Source organism: Geospiza fortis, unplaced genomic scaffold, assembly GCF_000277835.1.
Source record: "Geospiza fortis unplaced genomic scaffold, GeoFor_1.0 scaffold333, whole genome shotgun sequence".
Classification (NCBI taxonomy): Eukaryota; Metazoa; Chordata; class Aves; order Passeriformes; family Thraupidae; genus Geospiza; species Geospiza fortis.
The window spans coordinates 3,348,096-3,366,993 of NW_005054347.1; the positions used below are offsets into that span (position 1 = coordinate 3,348,096).

The window sequence follows — 18,898 nt, forward strand, 5'->3', positions numbered from 1 at the left end:
GGGAGCACCTGTCTGTGGAAGTGTTGACCTCCTCATGGCTCCTGTGACCTCTGTTCTGCCCGTGGCCCCTGCAGCCTCTGCCACTGTGCCCTGTGCAGCTGTAACTGCAGGGGCTCCTCCCTTACCTGCCCCAGGGCAATCTGCAGTAAATCAATCTGCAACATCGAATACAAATCAATCTGCAATAAACGTGCCCTTCCCTCGGGGAGTGCTGTATCTGTCACCTGAAATATTTCTATTTCCTGCTGTGATCTTGTTTGCATAAAAAGTACAAGGCAATGAGGTGGTGAGAGAAGTAACGACAGAAGTGCCTCCAGAATTTGGAAAACTCAATGCTGCTTGCCTAAAACATATCAGCAGAATTCGGGGCAGAACCCAGATAAAAAGTCTGTAGCTACCAGAGGGGAAATCTTCTAGCCCTCTAGCTCTCTCCAGATTTCATTCTGACACAGCCAGCCCTGGTGCACTGACTGATGTTCACTGGGAAACCAGCAAAGCTTAGATTCACATCTCTCTAATTCCTTGTAACATCTCAATTCAGCACCTTCAGAGCCACAAAACTGATTAAACTTAGAGGTTCATATCAGAATGTAAACTTTATAGTGAATCTAGTTTTTGTTCTGTTTCCTCATGGGCAGTCTGGCTGCCATTGCCAGCTGCAGAGTCACCGTCAGAGTTATTTCACTGATTATTTAGAATAATCAGTACATTTAATTTTCAAACTTACTGTTCCATTACTCAGCATCTCTCTGACTGTTAGACCTGGCCTTGTGGCACCCCAGGAGGGAGGGAGTTGTCATAACCTATGAAAAGACTGATGTTACTGTGCAGGGCATCAGGAGTGGGGTGCAGGGGGTTTGGGCCATTTCCTCCTGCATTTGGCAGTTGCAGATCTGAGCCCTGTCCTGGTCATGCTTCCTGCTGTCCTGGCTTGATCTCTTGTTTCTGGACTGTGTCCAGCCCTGGAATCAAATATCCAAATGTGGCTGTGTCATAATCCACGTGCTACTGGTAAGAAACGTTTTTTGGGGGGGCTTAGCACTGCCAAGAGCTTCACATCCTTCATTCCACCCAAGTGTTTCCTGCAGAAGTAGTAAAACATGCAACTTGTCACACAAAACAGAACTACCGGTTTCTTGCCCAAGATAAGAGAAAAAAAATCAAACCTGTAAAAGCTTTATCTGAACCAAACAATCTGATTTGCATTGGCAAGACTGATTGCTCATATTTCCCTCTAGGTTTCTGAGCAGAGCTGGATAAAGGGCAGACTGGAGTTGAATGCTGTGTGTGATTCTTATCTCACAGCTCTCAGCACAGCTTCCCCAAACGTGAATCCTGGTGTGCAAAACAACTTGGTTTGAAAGGAAGGCCCTGGGCAGGTTGCCCATCTGGGTTGCAAATGAAGGGGGCTACAGTTATTTCCACATTTTTACATTCCTGCATGTGTACTAGAGTGGTGTCTGTGTTCTAATGGAAATTTGTGTCTCTTTGCCAAGGTTGGGTGGTACAATGCTGTTCTCCAGCCAGCCTTCCACCTCCCCTACCCAGATGACACGCTGGCCTTTGTGGTCCTCAGCACACCGTCCATGTTCGACAAGGCCCTTAAGCCTTTTGTGAGCAAAGAACGGTTAAAAATAATCAGGGATCCTGTGGATCAGTGTGTTTCCCATCATTTATCCCGTGTGAAGGAGGTAAGAAGCTGAAATCCCCATTCCATGGAGTGCTGTGGCACATAACCAGGTGGGTTGAGCAGCAGACAAAGCCCTGCAGGCTCCTGCCCTGCTCTTTGGAAGGGTGAAGCATTATTCATGAAGGAGGGAGCATCAGCAGGCTTTGTGTGCTTTACTTGCATGTTCTGCCTCTGGATTACATCTCACAGCTGTGGGGGAGCTCTGCAGGCACAGGCTGAATGCCACAGCCTCCAACCTGCTGACAGAATTCAGCAGCAGGATGTGAGAGTCTGCAGGCTTCACATGTGTCTGATTTGCTGCCATCTAGCAGTTCTGGAGTGGCAAGGCTTTTTCCATGAGCCTGGGCTGATGTTTTCATATTTTCCCAGAAATTCCCTGACCAGAGGGTGGATATCATGTTTGATTATGAGATGCTGCCGAGCCGAAAGCCCAAGTTCCTGGCACAGACAGCTGCTCACGTTGCTGGAGCTGCATATTACTACCAAAGGAAGGATGTGAAGCTCGATCCTTGGGGGAAAAAGGTGAGGCAGAAACACAGTCTGGGAAGAACCATTGAACTGCAAACATTGAACTGTACAGTGATTGTTTGCTCACTGGTCATTAGTTCATCTTGCAGGAAGCTACAAAGTCCAGAGCACATACAGCTTCATAAAGTGTTGCAGGTGGGAATTGGAAGCTTCCGAGATTCTTCAGGGTAGTAGGGAGATGTGCATGGAGAGAAATATCTTAATCTGTTGAACCTACTTAGATAGAAGAATAAATGGCAGTGTAAAGGAAAACCTGTTGCTTAGAGCATTACAAACTGGGGGGAAAATGCTCTGTGGTTAATTTCTGTAATAGATTTTCAGAAAGGAACCTCTCCCCACAATCCAGGGAGGTGTGTGTGGGCACAGGAAAGTGGGAGTGAAATGCAGTGCTTTGAGCCACACTTTCAGGAAAGCTTTCCCTTCTGCTCTGTACAGCTCTTCCAGGGAAGGCTGGGAGAGAGAGAAGCATCTGATGGATGCTTTGAACTCTAACCTTGATTGGACAAAGTGAGGCAGACTGGATATTTTTTTTCTTCTAGAAGATCTTTGGCGTTTGTATCCATCCCAAGTATGGTGGCTGGTTTGCTATCCGGGCTCTGCTGCTCTTCCCGGCCATCCAGGTGCCATTCCTGGAGCAGCCCCTCCCTGTGGACTGTGTGAGCTCCGAGGAGAAGAGGATTGAGCTGCTGGAGCAGTTCAATTTCCACTGGCAGGACGGCCGCTACAGGGACATCATTGAAGTGAAGGAAAGGTACTCGGAGGAGCAAAAGAACTACTTTGCCACTCCACCAGCCGAGAGATTCCGGCTGCTGGGGCTCTCACAGGAAGCCCAGAGAATCACATTTCACTGAGAAAGCGGCTCTGCCGAGGGCAGAGGGCAGCAAAGGGTAACTCATGAGCACGGCTTTTCCCAGTGCCGAGGGGGAGGAGGAGGAGGAGGAGGAGGAGGAGGAGGAAGGAGGATGGTTATGGTGGTACAGACATGGCAAATCCGAGCCTCAATGCAAACATTGCATTCAAAGGTCCCCAGAGAGAGGAGCACTGCTCTGCTGTCTGTTCTGTGCTGCTGCTGATCTGGGGTGTCCTTTGGGGAGCCCAGTAAGCTGCTGTTAGCCTTTGGTTGGGAGTAGTTTAGACATCCTTGCAACTTTAAATCCATGCTGCTTGGAGTAGTTTAGACATCCTGGCAACTCCAAAATCCATGCTGCTCATTAGAAAAATCACTTTTGTTCTCAAAAATTCTCTTTCTGAATGTTCTGGTTTTATTCTTTGTAGGTGTAAAAAAAAAAAAAATCAGTCATTGTACTACTTAGTTGGATTTTGTCTAAACTTGGGGCAGGTATTTTTTAGATGTAGCCAGCATTTTACTATCCTGTATCATGACCCTCCCTAGGGAGCACATATCCAGTCTTTACAGCCTTGCCTAGGTCACATTTAAGCATTTATCCATTCACAGAGCTGACTGGAATATTTGGAAAGATGTTGAGTAATATCCACATGATTGGAGGTTTTACTCATGTTAACATAACTGACTGAAAAAGACAATTCTCGTGGCCTTTTCTAAGATAGACCACATTTGTGTTAAAAGTATTCTTCAGTGCCAGCACACAGCACACCCCCCCCAGTTACTGCCACAGTTTCCTGGTGTGCTTTCTTTGTGGGAAATATTGTAAACCTGCACACATGTAAAAGCCATGGCACAAGGCCTTGTCACATGCACAGGCAAACAAGCACAGAAGAAAGGGAAATATTAATGACATTTATGTTACTTATATTGCTGGATTAAACATGTTCAGATAGAAGCAACATTTTTTTTCCATTACTTTGTCCTGTTACATTTGTTCAGAGGGTACAAGGCACCTGGAAATCAGGAATTAATTTCTCTTTGAGCAATTTGAGGCTCAGATCTCGTTAAAGTAGTACACTAAAATAATATTTTGTGGGAGTTGTTTTACTAGACTGCAGTGCAATGCTGCAAATGGACAGGCACTTTTTTTCCTTTTGAGAGTACTAACATGATGATGAAGATATACTCACTTTGCAGAACTGAGCGCTTTCTTTTTTTGTTGGGATTCTTCAAAGCTTTGGAGACTCCACCAGGAAGGTTGCCCTCACCATTGTTCACTGCTTGATACAGTTGGTCACAGTCAGTACACTAACTCATTGTAATCCAAATTCAGGATAACAAGTTTGCTGCCCTGTAAACAGAGTAGTGAGCGTGTGATCACTGGGTTTGTTCACTGCATTTGCTGTTACAAAAAAGTCTTTGTTGCTTTCCATGCTTTGTTCATCTCTGACTAAGGCAGACACCTGACCTAGAATGTGATAGAGGTATTGTGATGTTTAATTTAAGGTAAAGAATGAAATTTGTTTAAAATCTGTTCTTCTGTTACAGAATTGCTTCTGGTTCAAATTTGTTTGATGTTTCAGAACTTTGAAACTGAACTGTAATTTAACAGGGGCTTGAGGTAATGGCTCATACTAGTAACAAAGACAAAATACTGATTCTCTTAGAAGGATAAATATAGATTTGAATCAAATCTATCTTTTTATATTACAATTTAAAGTAAATTATTTTGATTTTTTGGTACTGATTTCTTACAAATATTTAATATTTTGTCTTAATTTATTAAACAGATTACCATGGTCACTGCATTTCAATTTCTGTAATTTATTTCTCTTCAAATGGTATTTTGGTTACTAAATATACAAAGTTGTAAGTAAATCTCAGTACTGAGTATTTTTATTTAAACAGTGCAGTTCTTAACTTGTGGAGAACTCAAGATGTTCAAGCGAGAATCAATCATGTTTTTTTTAATATCCTGAAAAGAGTGAGCTACCTAAGACACACACAGTCCAGTATCTGGAAACTAAGGGAAAAAAATGGTTATCTTAGCAGAAGTTGGTAAACTATTATCACAGGCCCACTGGGATATAAAAAATAAAACCTACATCACATTATGAGTAAGTCCAATAAAGGTTTATCTTTCCCAGGTCACTTCACAGCAAGAGCATTATAACAGCAAGCACCATGACAGTGCACTTCTCATTTCTTCCTCCGTTCTTAACAGTAACAAAAGTTGCAGATGTCCAGTGAGACATGACTGAGGGACTTTCCTTCAGTGGCACTAAAGTAAGGCCTGTAGGTACTGGAATTTTTACTGGTTAAAACCTATTAGTGAACAGAGTCACAGATCCATGTTCCTTGTGCTTCTGGGAATACACAGTTGTGTCAGGCAGAACAAAGTGCAAATATTTAGCAATATCCATTCCTACTACAGTGATTTTGGAGTGACTTGGACTGGGCATTACTTTCTTCCTCTCAGGCAGCTCACTGAGATTCACAGCTGCTCAGTGAGATACACAGTGAGTAGATTTCTCCCCTTGCTGGTTGCAGTGTAATGGCCTTTGTCTTATAAAATTGAAGTTTGAGAACATGTTTGACTTACCTCATCTCTTGGTACAAGACCAGACATGGTGAGGAATGGATCAGCCTTGGATCCTGAGGCATTGTGAAGGCATTCTTAGTTGCAGCCCTTGCAAATGTCAAACAAGTAATTGCAAATACTTGGATAGATTTACTAGTTCAAGTATCACATTTTACATTTTTAAGCAAGTTGTTCTCTAAATCCTAATTTTTAAACATTTATTAAAAACTCTTTTCCTCAGTATAACCAGTAGGGTGAGTATTCAAGAGCTGAACAGGAAAAATAAAAGAAATTAAAAGCTACTTGAATTTAAATTCAGTTTTAGCAACAAGATATTCAGTACATTTCAAGCTAATAAAATATTTATGGAGAATTAACTAATTTGTAATAGTTTCATGCATTTACCATTCTTACTATCCTTATGTTTTTCCCTATTTTTTATTTTTCCCTAAAAATAACTGAGATTTTTATAACAATTAAAGATTTGACAGACAATACCAATTAAATACAAAGCACAATCTAACCTGGTTACCAACAACCATCAGGGTTGTTGCTCAGAAAACACCTCCTAAAACACTTTTGGTGGGTTTTGGTATCAGTTTGAATCAGTTACATCTCAGTGGTACAATAATAAACACTAAAGTTTCTTTGTAGTATGAAGAAGAGTATGGCAGACTTTATTCCTGATATTGACTTGTTTCCTTCTCCCATAAAAAGAATGGCTTGTAACAATGCTGTTTTCCTCTGAACTATGGAAAACTAAAGATGCTTTGCTGTGTAAATGTGTGCTGGTGTGTCAGTCAAAAATAGCCAACCTTAGGAGAGCAGGGAACTCTTCTAGTTTGTTGTTTTGATGGGGATTTTACAGTCTGGTTTGGGTTGGGTTTTTTGCTGTTTTTGTTTTGGGTTTTTTTTAGGGCTAGATTGCCCTCCTCTGGATCAGAAGCATAATTTTACTCATTCAGTATAATATTCATGGTCTTTTATTCATTTGTGACCAAAATTATTGTTGGTGTAACTACTATTTCACATGGGTTATATTTCTGAAAATGCACGTTGACTTGAACTGAAATTGAATCAAAAACCCCCAAGTTAAGACTGATGTATTTAAAAAAAAACAAGATAGTGGCAGCTACTGCTCAGTGCCAGTGTGGTTGTCAGCACTCTTTGTTAAGCCTCATGCAAAAGGTGTGTTTAATAAATTAGCTTTGAATACTGACTTCAGCAGCAGCAGTTCAAAACTCTTCCTCTGAGGGAAGTGGTTTTGCTGCTCACTGCAGTGGAGAAACAGCTGCACCTCTGCAAGCTGAACTTTCACAGATTCATCTACCAAAATAGACAAATGTATTCATGAGAGGGGTTTTGCTGTTACACTGGCTTCCTGTGCTATCACATATCCTGTGACAGATCATCCATCACGTTTCCTTCAGAAAACAGAACAGGGTACTTCCCTTCTAGGTTTTCAAGGAGGAAACAGAGCACCAAGGAACACAAATGAGCTTTTATTTTCCCTCTGTGACGGAAAAAGATGTTCACATTCCTTAGGAAATATGGTGGGAAACTTGAAAGAATTGAGTATTTTGTCATAAAATGAGCAGTAAGATATTTTAGTGGACTGATTAAAATCTCTCCAGTAATATACCAAAATCTGCAAAATGTGATTATATATGCATACAAGTATTTGAAATGGCTACTATCATTCATGAATATGGCATCTATAATTCTCATGTTATCCTTGTTGATGTTTGTACATAACTCAGTGAGAAAGCAGTTTTACTTTTAATAACTGCATTTGTTTTCTTTTCCCCCAAACACCTTGAAAAGTTCTGAAGATCAGACACATTTACACTAAGTTGCTTGGGGTTTCTTCCTCATGTAGAACAAACCATGGGACAGAAAAATTCCTTTAAGTGCATTACAGAAGGAGTGGAGGGATTTTCCTTTTTTTCCTAAATTTATGCAGAATCATAGCTTTTTCTGTGAATGCATAAACCCTCTTATTCCTTTTAAAGGAATTAGTCTTAGGTTTTAATTTTATGTCATAACCTTTTTTCCAGTATTGTTCACACTAGTCTTCCTGAATAATTTACTGTTGCTTCAGTCATTCAAAATGTAAAAACTGCCTTATTGTTATGAAAAGTGAATTTGATGAAATACATAAATTTTAGGGTATAATCAAGTGTAGATTGAAGACTTTTTTCCTTTCTAGACAAAAGATACTGGTTTTACTCATCAGTGCAGATACTTCAAAAATCTGTTGCTGTGGAATATGGAACATAAACCTACCTATTGCACTTGGTGTCAGAGGACAGTGCAACCTTAATGACTTCACCTATATTTAGTCACATATCTGAACTCAAATGGTTTCTTGCACAGAAACATTCTAAATTCAGACACGTGTCCCCATAACATGTACAGTGATTCAGGTTTCAGGTGAAAGAGCCAAATTTCACGTTGAAGCAAACCTTTCATCACTAGGTGTGGTGAGAATTGCTTCCCACAGGCTCAGCTCTTGTTCAGGAACACTGCAAACAACTCACAGCCTGTTCTCCTGCAGCCACCCAGGGGTGTGCAGCACAGGGCCGTTGGTAATGCAGAGCTTGTCTGACTCTACATTAAAGGCAAACTCCTGTTTTTTCTTTCCAAGGATTAAAAATAGAGCTACTATATTCATGAGCAAAAAACATTTCTTTGATTTCCTTGTTCAGTGTTGTTTTTGTATGTACCATTAAATTCTACTTTAAAAAAAAGACACTAACACTTCTGAATTAATTGTCCAAGCGTGTTCCATTCCACTACTCTGCACTTCCCTCATTTCACCCTTTGCAAATTAGAACCAAGACATTTCTGGTTTAAGTTCTCTATCTATCTAGAAATATGCATCAGGATAAACACTGAAAATTTCAGACTCTTAATACAATAAACCTGAGTATTTTAATATAATCTTTACAAAACTGTTATTTTGATGTGTAACATTAGTAAAAGCTGCTTTCATGGAGCTTTTGCAAACAGACTTTCCTAACCAAAGGGCATCATTTTGCAATACCTGTGAGATATAAAATGCTTGCTTTTGTTCTTTGAACTTTATTGATTTGCTGGACAATCCAATAACATATTCAACAAAGGCCTCATAAAAAGGACTGAATACTTGTTAAGAAAATAGTACTTTTAAACATTAGTAACTTTTTATACTGTTTTCCAAAACTACTGAGAAGCTTGCTTTGTAACAAAGTGGTAATTCTTTAATTGCCTTAAGAGGCAATTTCTTTCTTCTAAGCATCTAAATATAAATATACAGTTGTTAATTTTGAAATAACTAACTCAGAAGTTGTACAAAATCTAGTAAAGGTTCGATTCTGTATGTTGAATATCGAACATCACACTCTATATATGCCAAGATACAATATACAGAATTTATGTCTGATGCACAGCTTTGTATTATGCATTCCAAAAAAATCAAGTTGCTCCTACACAAACGCTATTATCTGAAAACTTAATTACAAGTATCCGTCACAAACATGAGGGAATAGTTTTTTTTAATTCTAGATAATTTGAGAGCACAATGTGGGTATATTGGGTTTGTGTGGCAAAGTTGAGTAGTAGGGGGGGGTGACAGGAGTGGCTGCTGTGAGAAACTCCTCGAAGCTTCCAAGGGAGCCAGCTGTGGGATAACAGAGCTAAGAAGGGGGACAATTGTGCAACAACCTACAACTGCAGAGAGGAGAGGGAGAATGTGAGAAACAGCTGAGCAGACACCAGGTCAGTGACAAAGGAGGAGGAGGTGCTCCAAAGCAGATTCCCCTGCAGCCTCATTATTTCTCATCATCCTACTCTGATTTGATTGGTAGTAAAATTAAGCCAATTTCCCAAGTGTGTTTTGCCTGAGACAGTAACTGGTGAGTGATCTCTCCCTGTCCTTACCTTGACCCATGAACCTTCCACTATTTTCTCTCCCCTGTCTCCCCTGTCCAGCTGAGGAATGGTTACATAAATCCCCAGGAATCACAGCAATCAGCAACAAATTAAGAGATCTAGGATAAAGACACAGTAAGATATATTTCAGTTTCCCTTCACCTGACTATTCTAAAGAAATAAATGGGTAAAGGTTATATTTATAATAAACACTCAAACTAGGAAAATAGATGTGCAGTCACTCACACATAAAAAAAACCCAAAAAACCAACCAAACAAATATCACATCTATCCTTTCTGATTTACATCTTCAGGGAAAATCCCACTAGGCAGCTACTCATCCTGTCAAATTCAAGCACTGCTTGAGGGAGGTGTTTACCTCACTGGGAATTATGGCACCTGTCGACCATGAAAGCAAAAGCAGTTTGTAATTGTAATGAACATACATCTGCATCCATTGGTCCATGGAAAAAAACCTACCTCAATAAATTATTAGAATAATAAAAAACTAAATAAATTATAGTTATTTGAGTATCATAAAAGTTACACCAGTCTAAGATGTCATGATGCGCTATATCTAAATCAATACAGAGTTTTAACAATGAAATAATCTTGTTTTGAAGAAGTTTTGTTACACATTTTTTGTGTATTATTCTCTTGGAAATGTAAATTATGTAAACATTAAAATGACAGCATAGCAAACCTTCCCAGGAATGACTCATGTGGCTGAAGAATGCAAAAGAATTGTGTAATTGCACTGATTCCCACTGTCAAACCTTTAATGCACACTTGTAATACAGTTCCTAATCCACAGGGATTTGGTTTCTTGGCTGTTTGCAGTTTCCACAGTATCATCACTCACCTGTGACTGTGATCCTTAAGCAGGTACAGTCTGTAGCCTCCCAGTGTGGGGGAGCTCAAGGTGGGCAGGACACAGGAAATTACAGCATGTGAAGGAACCTCCTCAGACCAGAGGAGTGGGATGAATGAACCCAAGGGGTGTTTCCACAGGACACTCCTATGCCCAGATGTGCTGCAGGGCAGCTCTGACCTCTCCTGACAGCAGCCACAGCAGCTGCTGAGGTCAGAGCCACCCTCAGACCCTCACCTTCCCTCCCAGGGCCTGGGATAGGCACATAAAGATCCCCTTTTTGGAGCGAGGTTCTGGGGCAGAACATCAGAGAACCCGTTAATCCTCTATGTCCAGGGGTAGGTGACCAAGTAGCTACAAAATCACTCTGTACAACTACCTAAAAGGGGTTGTAGTGAGGTGGGTTTGGTCTCTTCTCCCAACTAATGAGCAATGAGACAAGAGGAAATGGCCTCAATTCGCACTCTTGTATCTAAGCCTCAGGTTTGGCTTAGATACAAGCAAAAATTTGTTCACTGAAAGGGTGGTTGGACATTGAAACAAACTGCCCAGGGAAGTTGTACAATTATTATCCAGGAAGTATTTAAAAAGCTATGTAGATGTGGCAGCTGGGGACACAGTGCCCTCCAAGTAACTACTGTAATTAATTTTACATTTCAAGGCCAATATAACAACTAAGGTAAGTTTAACATTAGCTTAGCCCTAACTTTAATCCTTTTCACTTGCTAGAAAAGAAAGTTTGGTAACTTCTCATTCAGCCATGCTCAGTTATATTCATTTTACTTTGAACCATATGAATGCCCCTGTTACTTATCAATGCTTTCCTGGGAAGCTGGCCTCATTTGAGACTTTGGATTTTTAAAAAATTAAGCAGAAGTGATCCAGCTAAACATTACTTTCACATATCTTCATGGGGATTAGCTACTTTAGTAGATATTGAACTATTTGGTACCAAGGCTTCTGCCACATACTTTTTGGAGTCGTACAAAACAAATTTACTACTCAGGGCATACAAATTTCACTTTTGAGTGACATAAGTAGCCCTGGGCCTCATCTTTGGTGTTGCTGACTTTAAGCAGGACAGAACTTGTTTACAACCTGAGCTGAAGATGGTTACAAGGTCCAGTAAGAATTTAATCTTCACAGGTACATGAAGATCACATGGCTCTAACTCCCTTCCATTGTTAGGCAAGGGCTCATTACCCAAGTCGTCAGCTTTGAAATTTAGCCCTATCACAAGCCACACTGAACTATGAAGCTACACAGCAGTCACAGCTTTGGTATAACTTAAGGCCAGTCATGTGCTCTGAGTTTTACATAATCACTTGAAACACAAAGATTAAAGACAAGGCTGAGCACACCTGAGTACCAGATTTTATAATGCAACCCTTTTGATCCAGATCATATGACTACAACCTAATGGATAACTGGCATATTATCACCCCCATGACATGTAGTGGGAAAGACTGTGGATGAATGGTGTATATCCAAGGAAGTTCCCTTTCCAGAAAGCCCAGTATTCCACTCCCATAGAGACAGCATTCACACTCAATGGTGGATCCCCAGGAATGACATGAACAGTCAGTTTTGGCTAACGTAGATGCCAGAATGACTTAAGATGACATGGTGCATGAGGAGATGCCCCACCTTTGTCAGTCCCATGCTCCAAGCAATACCAGAGTGCCCAGAGTTTAAGCCTGACAGCCTGATCCTCCATCTAACAGCCAAGTCATAAAGAGTGTGAGGAGTACTTTATTACTTCAACATGCAAAGCAAGTCTTTTTCTCTCCATTCTAATAGAGCTGTAGTGAAAGGCCTTTATGACTCAAGACATCTACTTTCTTTCAGAAGTGCAGCCTGCACTGCTCCCAGGTCTCCTGATGACTACATACAAGAACAGTAGACAGTGTGCTCTTTTCACAAGTTTAATAGAGTTACAAAAGGATAGCACTGCTCTATGTAACACATGGCTAACCACAGACACGGCATTGTCACTAAGGTCAACAGGGCTTGATGTACAGATACTGATCGTTAGGATTTGCTATGAAGGTACTGTCAACAGGACAAACTTTCCTTCAAGTAAAAAAGTTACTGTTTATAACTATAACATGATCCCTTGACTCAGATGCAATGACTTAAACAAAGTTCAGTAACTGATACTTGCTCTTTATGTAAGGCATACTAGTTTCCACTCAGGCTGAATGTTTATTTCTGCTTGGCGAAATACTCTTTACTTTTCTGAACATCAGGCTTGATTGTGTCACTCCCAGGCTTCCAGCCAGCTGGGCACACTGAAATGATAAGAATGTTTAAGTCTTACCAGCTGCTCCTGCAGAACATGTTTTACACAACATTAAAGCAAAGTAGCAACTCAGAACATGTACAGATCTTTGCAACATACAGACAGTGCATTCAGTGTCACATGATGCTCTGTTTTGCTTGTTTCTATTTGTTTACTGGGCAGTAACACCCAGACCAGGTTTCTGCCCAGGCACAGTGGGCCCTTTACACAAGCACCTCTCCCAGCCCCACTCAAAAACTTCTCGGAAGTTTGATAGCAAAGGTAACACCAACTCCAGCAGCCAGGTCAGAAAGGCTCTAACACCACACTACACTTATCTCCTTGGATCCAGCCAAGTCTGTATTCCCCTTATCTCTAATCCACCCTGGTCCAGGCCTCCAGCTGAATGGGGCACGGGAAATAGCGTTCAACTGTTACTGGTTCCCCTACATGGCTGTCAAAAACCCACCATGATGCAGAGGTTGCATGGTCTCAAACTTCCATCAGCTCCTTGAGCAGCCTTTTTTGAATAGTATTCCTTCTTTACTGTCATGGAATGCTGGTTGCTAGCTCCACTCAGGACTGGCAATTTTAGCCACAGAATGCTCAGCTTCTGAGTGTTGCTACACATCTTACTCTGGTCTGTCCTGATTTAGATGCGACTGCAGTCCTAAAGTTCTAAAGGAAAACCTTTTGCCAGGTTTTGACTACTCAAAGGCACAGTAAACCCCTAAAGGCTTCATTTGCATGACATGTGACCTCTCCATCATCAAATGTTTGATGTCTCCTCACGACATATGTTTATATGCCACAGTCACGAGAGCAGCTCATTTTAATAAAACCTGCCACTGATTTACCACTTCTGAAGCACAGTGAGTATGACCAGCAGCAACACATGTCATCAGTTAATGACAACTGAAGACTACTAACACCTGCATAGCAATTGAGTTTCTCTAACTTGGTTCTAACTTTTTATCTGCAGTGTCTTTTTTTTCTTTCACATTGCAGAAAAGCTAGCAGTACCAAACACATTATTCTGCCTGAACTATGGGAACAGAGACTCTCATCCATTTTACCCTCACTATATATTGACAGAAAGATCAGTAGACTTTCAGGAATTTAAGTAGTTTGTCTAACAGGCTGCATAAAACACCACATTAGTATTGATGGTCTCAACCTACCAAATCTGAGAGCAGAATCTAAATCGAGCTTACTCTTACAGGCTAAGTTACTACATGTTAATTTCTGTCTCAAGTATTTTCTGTGTCTAGTTGAAAGAGGCAACTTCTATGTGCTGGACAAGACATCCATCACCAAATTGATTTAAGTGAAATCTCAGCATGAGCAAGTATTCAAGTGATAAATAACTGGAATGGGATAAAGCATTATGGTGTCCTTCAACAAGCAGATTTACAGAACCAGCTGCATTTCAACAGTCACAATTACTTGCAGTGCACAGATTGATACATGTACTTAGTACCTTTCAGTGATCCTTGATTTAATCTGCCTAGTTAATACTGTTCTTTAGAGAAAACACGAAATTGAAAAGCTCTCTTACCTTCTCCATGTTTATCTGTAAACTGGAAGGCCTGCACAAGTCTGAGGGTTTCATCAACAGAGCGGCCAACAGGAAGATCATTGATTGTAATCTGCCTCAAGATCCCCTTATCATCAATTATGAACAGACCCCTAAAAACAAACAAAAACCAGCCCTGAAATTAAGCACAGCTTTTGAAAGGCTGATTAGACGGACATGAGTTTCAAAACCTCAGGTTCACTATTTGATTATGGCACTGTTTGTACCATTTACTGTGACCTCTTCCTAGCAACTAACACCTTGGTGCATGCACAGCAATGAAACAATAGCAGCTGTAAGCTCAACAGGAACTAGGAGGGCCAGGAGGCAAGTCAGAGCACTGACACAGGAAGATACTACTCAAGGAAGATACTAGTAGGGAAAAAAAGGAAAAGAAACACAAGGAAAAAAAAATTCAAAGAGAGACATTCTCACATTAAAAAAAAACCTCACTACACACTGTTCTCAAAAAGACAACAAGCAACAGCTCATCAGTCCTCCAACATCAGGTTAGGAGTTAGCAGAAGCTCAGCTCCCTTGACAACTTTTACGAAGAGCAGACTAAAGACTTGGGGTTTAATTAATGTGCACTTTGATCACTAGATTAAATACTTGTAATCATGTTCATGACTATGCAGGTCTTTGAATTATCATTGTTTGCAGCTCACCTGCATGAGACTCCTGCACTGAGCAGCAGGCAGTCAAAGGGAAGCAGAATTTAACTTAAAAGCACAGGAAGCCTAAGCACCACAGAGAACCAGGGACCATCTCCCCTTGCAGGAGTGTCTGACAGCCTGCAGGAGCTCACACCTACAACAGCCAATAGCTTTAGCTGGCTGCAGGTGTTCAAGTGTACACAAGCTCTGTGCTCATCTCTATGCACTGCAACATAACTTTATCAGCTCTTTCACCTCTGGCACATTACCTGTATGCAATACCTTCATCCTCCTTCAGCACCCCATAGTCTTTGGCAATGGCACGCTTTGTGTCAGAAACCAGGGGGATTTTCATAGTGCCCAAACCTCCCTGCTTCTTAGGAGTGTTGACCCTAAAAGAAGAAAAGTTTACATGTTAAAAACAAGGGCAGTTCAGAATGAGGGCTCAAGGTACAATGAGGCTGATCCTTTCTGCAATATCATACTCAATTTGCCATGCAGCAACAAAAGAACAGATGCCCAGTATGCTCAGCTCTGTTCAGCAGCACCTGGCACTACCAATACTTACCAAGTGCCTGTGAATAAATACGCTCTGGGCTCAGTTCCTGGCTGAACTGAGGCCAGGCAGAACAGTTTGTTGGATTAAAAGGCTGATTCTTACCAGGCAAGGTGACAGAAGTGAGAGTCAACTGAAGCTCCAATCACTTCACAGTTGATTTTCTTGAATTCATCAGCTCTGTCACTGTAGGCAATGATTTCAGTTGGACAGACAAAAGTGAAGTCCAGGGGGTAGAAGAAGAACACAACATATTTTCCTAGAAAAGCAGTACAAGTGGTGAATCTGTTAGATTTTTAAGAAAAAACAAACAAACCCCACCAAAATACAGGAAAAAACCTAAACAACCACCTTAAAACCCCACCCAACTGAACTCCCCAAACCCAGACTGTCAAATTTAACAGGGAATGCTTGTCTCTTGGGTCTACTCCCATAGGCCTGCCCCAAGTACAGCTCTGGGTGTGCTACACCAGTAGACCCCATGGCTGACCCCTAACAGAGAAATGCCACAGACCTCCAAGGCTACCAGCCAAGGAGACATTTCAATAGGTGAGTAGTCTATACTGACTCATCACCCTCATGTAGCCTGCAGCATAATTAGAAGTGTATTTCTAAAGCCATCAACATGAGTACTTGATTACTTCAGGCTTTCCCTTTGTTTTTAGTGAAGCTTTGTTTTGGCAAAGCAAAGATATTGCCAGCACTCTAGAGAAAGGGACTTTGTTGGTTAGATGAAAGAATTTACTTTCCATTGACAAAGGTGAGACTGAAGATGCTGCTGTTCCACAGTCTGGAAATGTTACACCAGCCTCACTATGATACAGGGCAATGAGCCTGATGCAAGATAACAGTTCAGAGGAGTTTTATGCTCACTGCTAACAGTTATCACAGCTGGGACACTCAGGCATGCTGCTGACAGCATTCTAAGCACACTCCAGCCACCACTGCACAAGTTCTGATCTTCAGTCCACTGCCAAGTGGTCACTATCATTTCAAAGCCAAACCAAGATGCACCTTCAGATACCCTCCAGTCCTTCCTATGGCCAGATTATCTGTGTCATTAGAGAAGTACATGAAATTACCTCTGTAGTCAGAGAGTTTGATGTCTTTGAACTGTCCATCTGGCATTACAGCCGTGGCAGTAAAGTCAGGAGCTGGTTTTCCAATGAAAGCCTTTCCTGAAGACATCTTGATTTAACCTAGACAGGAGTTAACACCAATACAGTTTAGATGGTAGTACATTTGCACCTGGAAGTAAGGATTTATTCAGAGCATCTTATCAATCTAGATTAAACACCAAAGACAGTTTATCAGCACTCAATCTTGCAACAAGGCTTAAGTGTTAAATGAGTTTCGTCACCTGGGTAGTTGAGCCACTATAGAGACTGCCAGCACTTCAAAATACGTGGCTCATGGCCTCCTAAAGATGCAGTAATGGTTATCTAACCAGTAGCAGCTCAGAGCCTGGGAAACTGCTAGCCTAGAGCTTTACTAGTACTCAGAAAACCATACCATTCCACATGGTGGAGAAGTAGAAAGTCTGGCTTTTTAGACCTTTCCATGAGAAGAACCTTGTTCAATTTTACAAGGAATTTAAGACCTCAAACTTGAGCTTCCTGTTCATTCTGAAAGAAAATAACTTCTGTTAATCCCCAGGGAATATTGCTCTGCATAACTACACTTTACCCTTTTGAACAATTCAACCCTTTTTTATTTGCAACCAGAAAGACTCTTGGCACACATGGAAATCACATTCTATGTTAATTACAATTTCACCAAGTCTAAATCAGTACAGCCAGGTTGCTTCCCTTTAAGTCTATTGAAAAAGAATAAAAGGGTACACAAGGACAAGAGAATGCTACTTCTGGCTCTCTGCCCCAAAAGCTTGTCATCTGTAATACATCCTGTGCAGTACTTCTGCTCAGTCTGGAAGTGCAGTATAACCCCTTAGACTTCCAGAGCATAATCTTTCAAATAGGCAACTCTACAAACCTAATTTCTGCAGATCACAAAATATTCTTAAAAGTTATTTCACTTTATTCTACACACTGCAGCACTGGTTCCCTCAGAGATAAAAAACACCTCAAAGGTTAGCATGAGTCTCATGTTGCCAAGGAAAGCCAAGAGCCAGAGATTGTTCCAAGTTGTGCCTGCAAGGCACCAAGTCCGTTCTAAAAAAGGTTGAGAGCACCTCATTTCTTGGCTCCCTCCCCCTTGCCAGCCACTTTATTCCTGGAGAACTAGCCCACAAGTCAAATACTTAGCTTTGAACCCACACCTAGCCTTTTTAGCAATGGTTTTGCTTTTGGAAGTTTCTGTCACACACCCTGACAGTAATGATCCACCTCTCAGTTTTCATTTTCAGAAGCGCCCACACATTCAGCATTTCTAACTGTGCAACAAAGCTCCTTATCCCCATGCTCATCCAAGGGTTTTTAGTCTTTAACTGCAGCAGACTGGGAGAGAATGTGGTGGCCAGGACTAGAGATCATTTGTAGGATGCAGTGAAGCCACCTGGCAGGAGGACATCAAGAATCCTGTACCCAAAAATGCAGCTGTGGTTCTCGAAGTGCAATTCTGCAAGAGGGACAGGGGAACAGCAACTGCACAGTATTTATTCGAGATACCTCCAACTAGCGAGTTTTATCTTATAAGCAAGAGCTGCTCGGCCTGGAGTGCACGACCCCACATTTTTATCACTGAATTACATTATTTTTCTGTTATCCAAGCTGAAGGTCATCCTTTTGCTCAGTACTATGCCAGTCCTTCTATATTTGTTCCATCAGCAATCCTCTGGAGTATTTCACTAGGTATTCAAGGTCAGACTGCTCTTTGATACTTCCCCTTTCTAAATTACAAGTTACTGCCCCTTTCTCTGGTAACACTAAAATCTTGTTAGTATTTGCAGGAGACCCTGGTTGCCTCACACTTCAAGAGAACGATGTGCTTTCCTCAGAGCACCCGCTGTGACCTGCCAACACTTCTGCTACTCCTTGTGGGGTCAGCGCGTGTTCTGCTCGGATTTTTAGCCACAGCATTTCCTAACCCGCAGAGGAGCAGACCACAGAATCATTGTTACTTCCTTTCATTCCGGAGAAAAGTACAATGAGCACCTTAAATCAAATACACTCGAATCCGGCCAGTGTGTTTTTGTTGCTCATAGCCGCAGACGCCTTCAATTATCTTCAAACTGCAATTATAATGAGCCAGGCCTGCTCTCTTGAATGAGCTATTTCATACCTTTAGGGTGGCTTGAACAAAAGCGAAAGGCCGATTCAAAACGCACCATCAGCCTTCCACTCCCACCTTCAGACTGTCACAAGAATGCGGTCAGGCCACCGCAGCCGCGGCCGGGGTGCGATACCGAACCGCTGGCATCGAGGACGGACCGCGCGACGCG

General features: G+C 41.5%; 2 protein-coding genes across 2 annotated transcripts in view; one reads left to right on the plus strand and one right to left on the minus strand.

Annotated features, from left to right (window-relative positions):
• The first annotated feature begins 1,184 nt into the window (after window positions 1-1,184).
• MMACHC (metabolism of cobalamin associated C) lies at window positions 1,185-4,873 on the plus strand. Its single transcript, XM_005423129.3, has 3 exons — window positions 1,185-1,691; window positions 2,060-2,212; window positions 2,758-4,873. Exons 1-3 carry the CDS (start codon window positions 1,587-1,589, stop codon window positions 3,067-3,069), a joined length of 570 nt encoding a protein of 189 aa, XP_005423186.2. The 5' UTR covers window positions 1,185-1,586; the 3' UTR covers window positions 3,070-4,873.
• Window positions 4,874-12,338: 7,465 nt separating this feature from the next.
• Window positions 12,339-18,898, minus strand: part of PRDX1 (peroxiredoxin 1) — a 7,140-nt gene continuing 580 nt past the window's right edge. The window contains exons 2-6 of the mRNA XM_005423131.2: window positions 16,581-16,697; window positions 15,604-15,757; window positions 15,212-15,334; window positions 14,269-14,399; window positions 12,339-12,720 (exon numbers count right to left, since the gene is read on the minus strand). Coding sequence (XP_005423188.1) covers window positions 12,635-12,720; window positions 14,269-14,399; window positions 15,212-15,334; window positions 15,604-15,757; window positions 16,581-16,686 — 600 coding nt within the window. The 5' untranslated portion in view covers window positions 16,687-16,697 and the 3' untranslated portion in view covers window positions 12,339-12,634. The remainder of the gene's footprint in view (window positions 12,721-14,268; window positions 14,400-15,211; window positions 15,335-15,603; window positions 15,758-16,580; window positions 16,698-18,898) is intronic.

Excerpts from the sequence above, each read along its gene's own strand:
- MMACHC (XM_005423129.3), top strand. The coding sequence starts at position 1,587 with ATGTTCGACAAGGCCCTTAAGCCTTTTGTGAGCAAAGAACGGTTAAAA. Across the intron at positions 1,692-2,059 it reads ATTTATCCCGTGTGAAGGAG|AAATTCCCTGACCAGAGGGT; the intron begins GTAAGAAGCTGA and ends ATATTTTCCCAG. Across the intron at positions 2,213-2,757 it reads TCGATCCTTGGGGGAAAAAG|AAGATCTTTGGCGTTTGTAT; the intron begins GTGAGGCAGAAA and ends TTTTTCTTCTAG.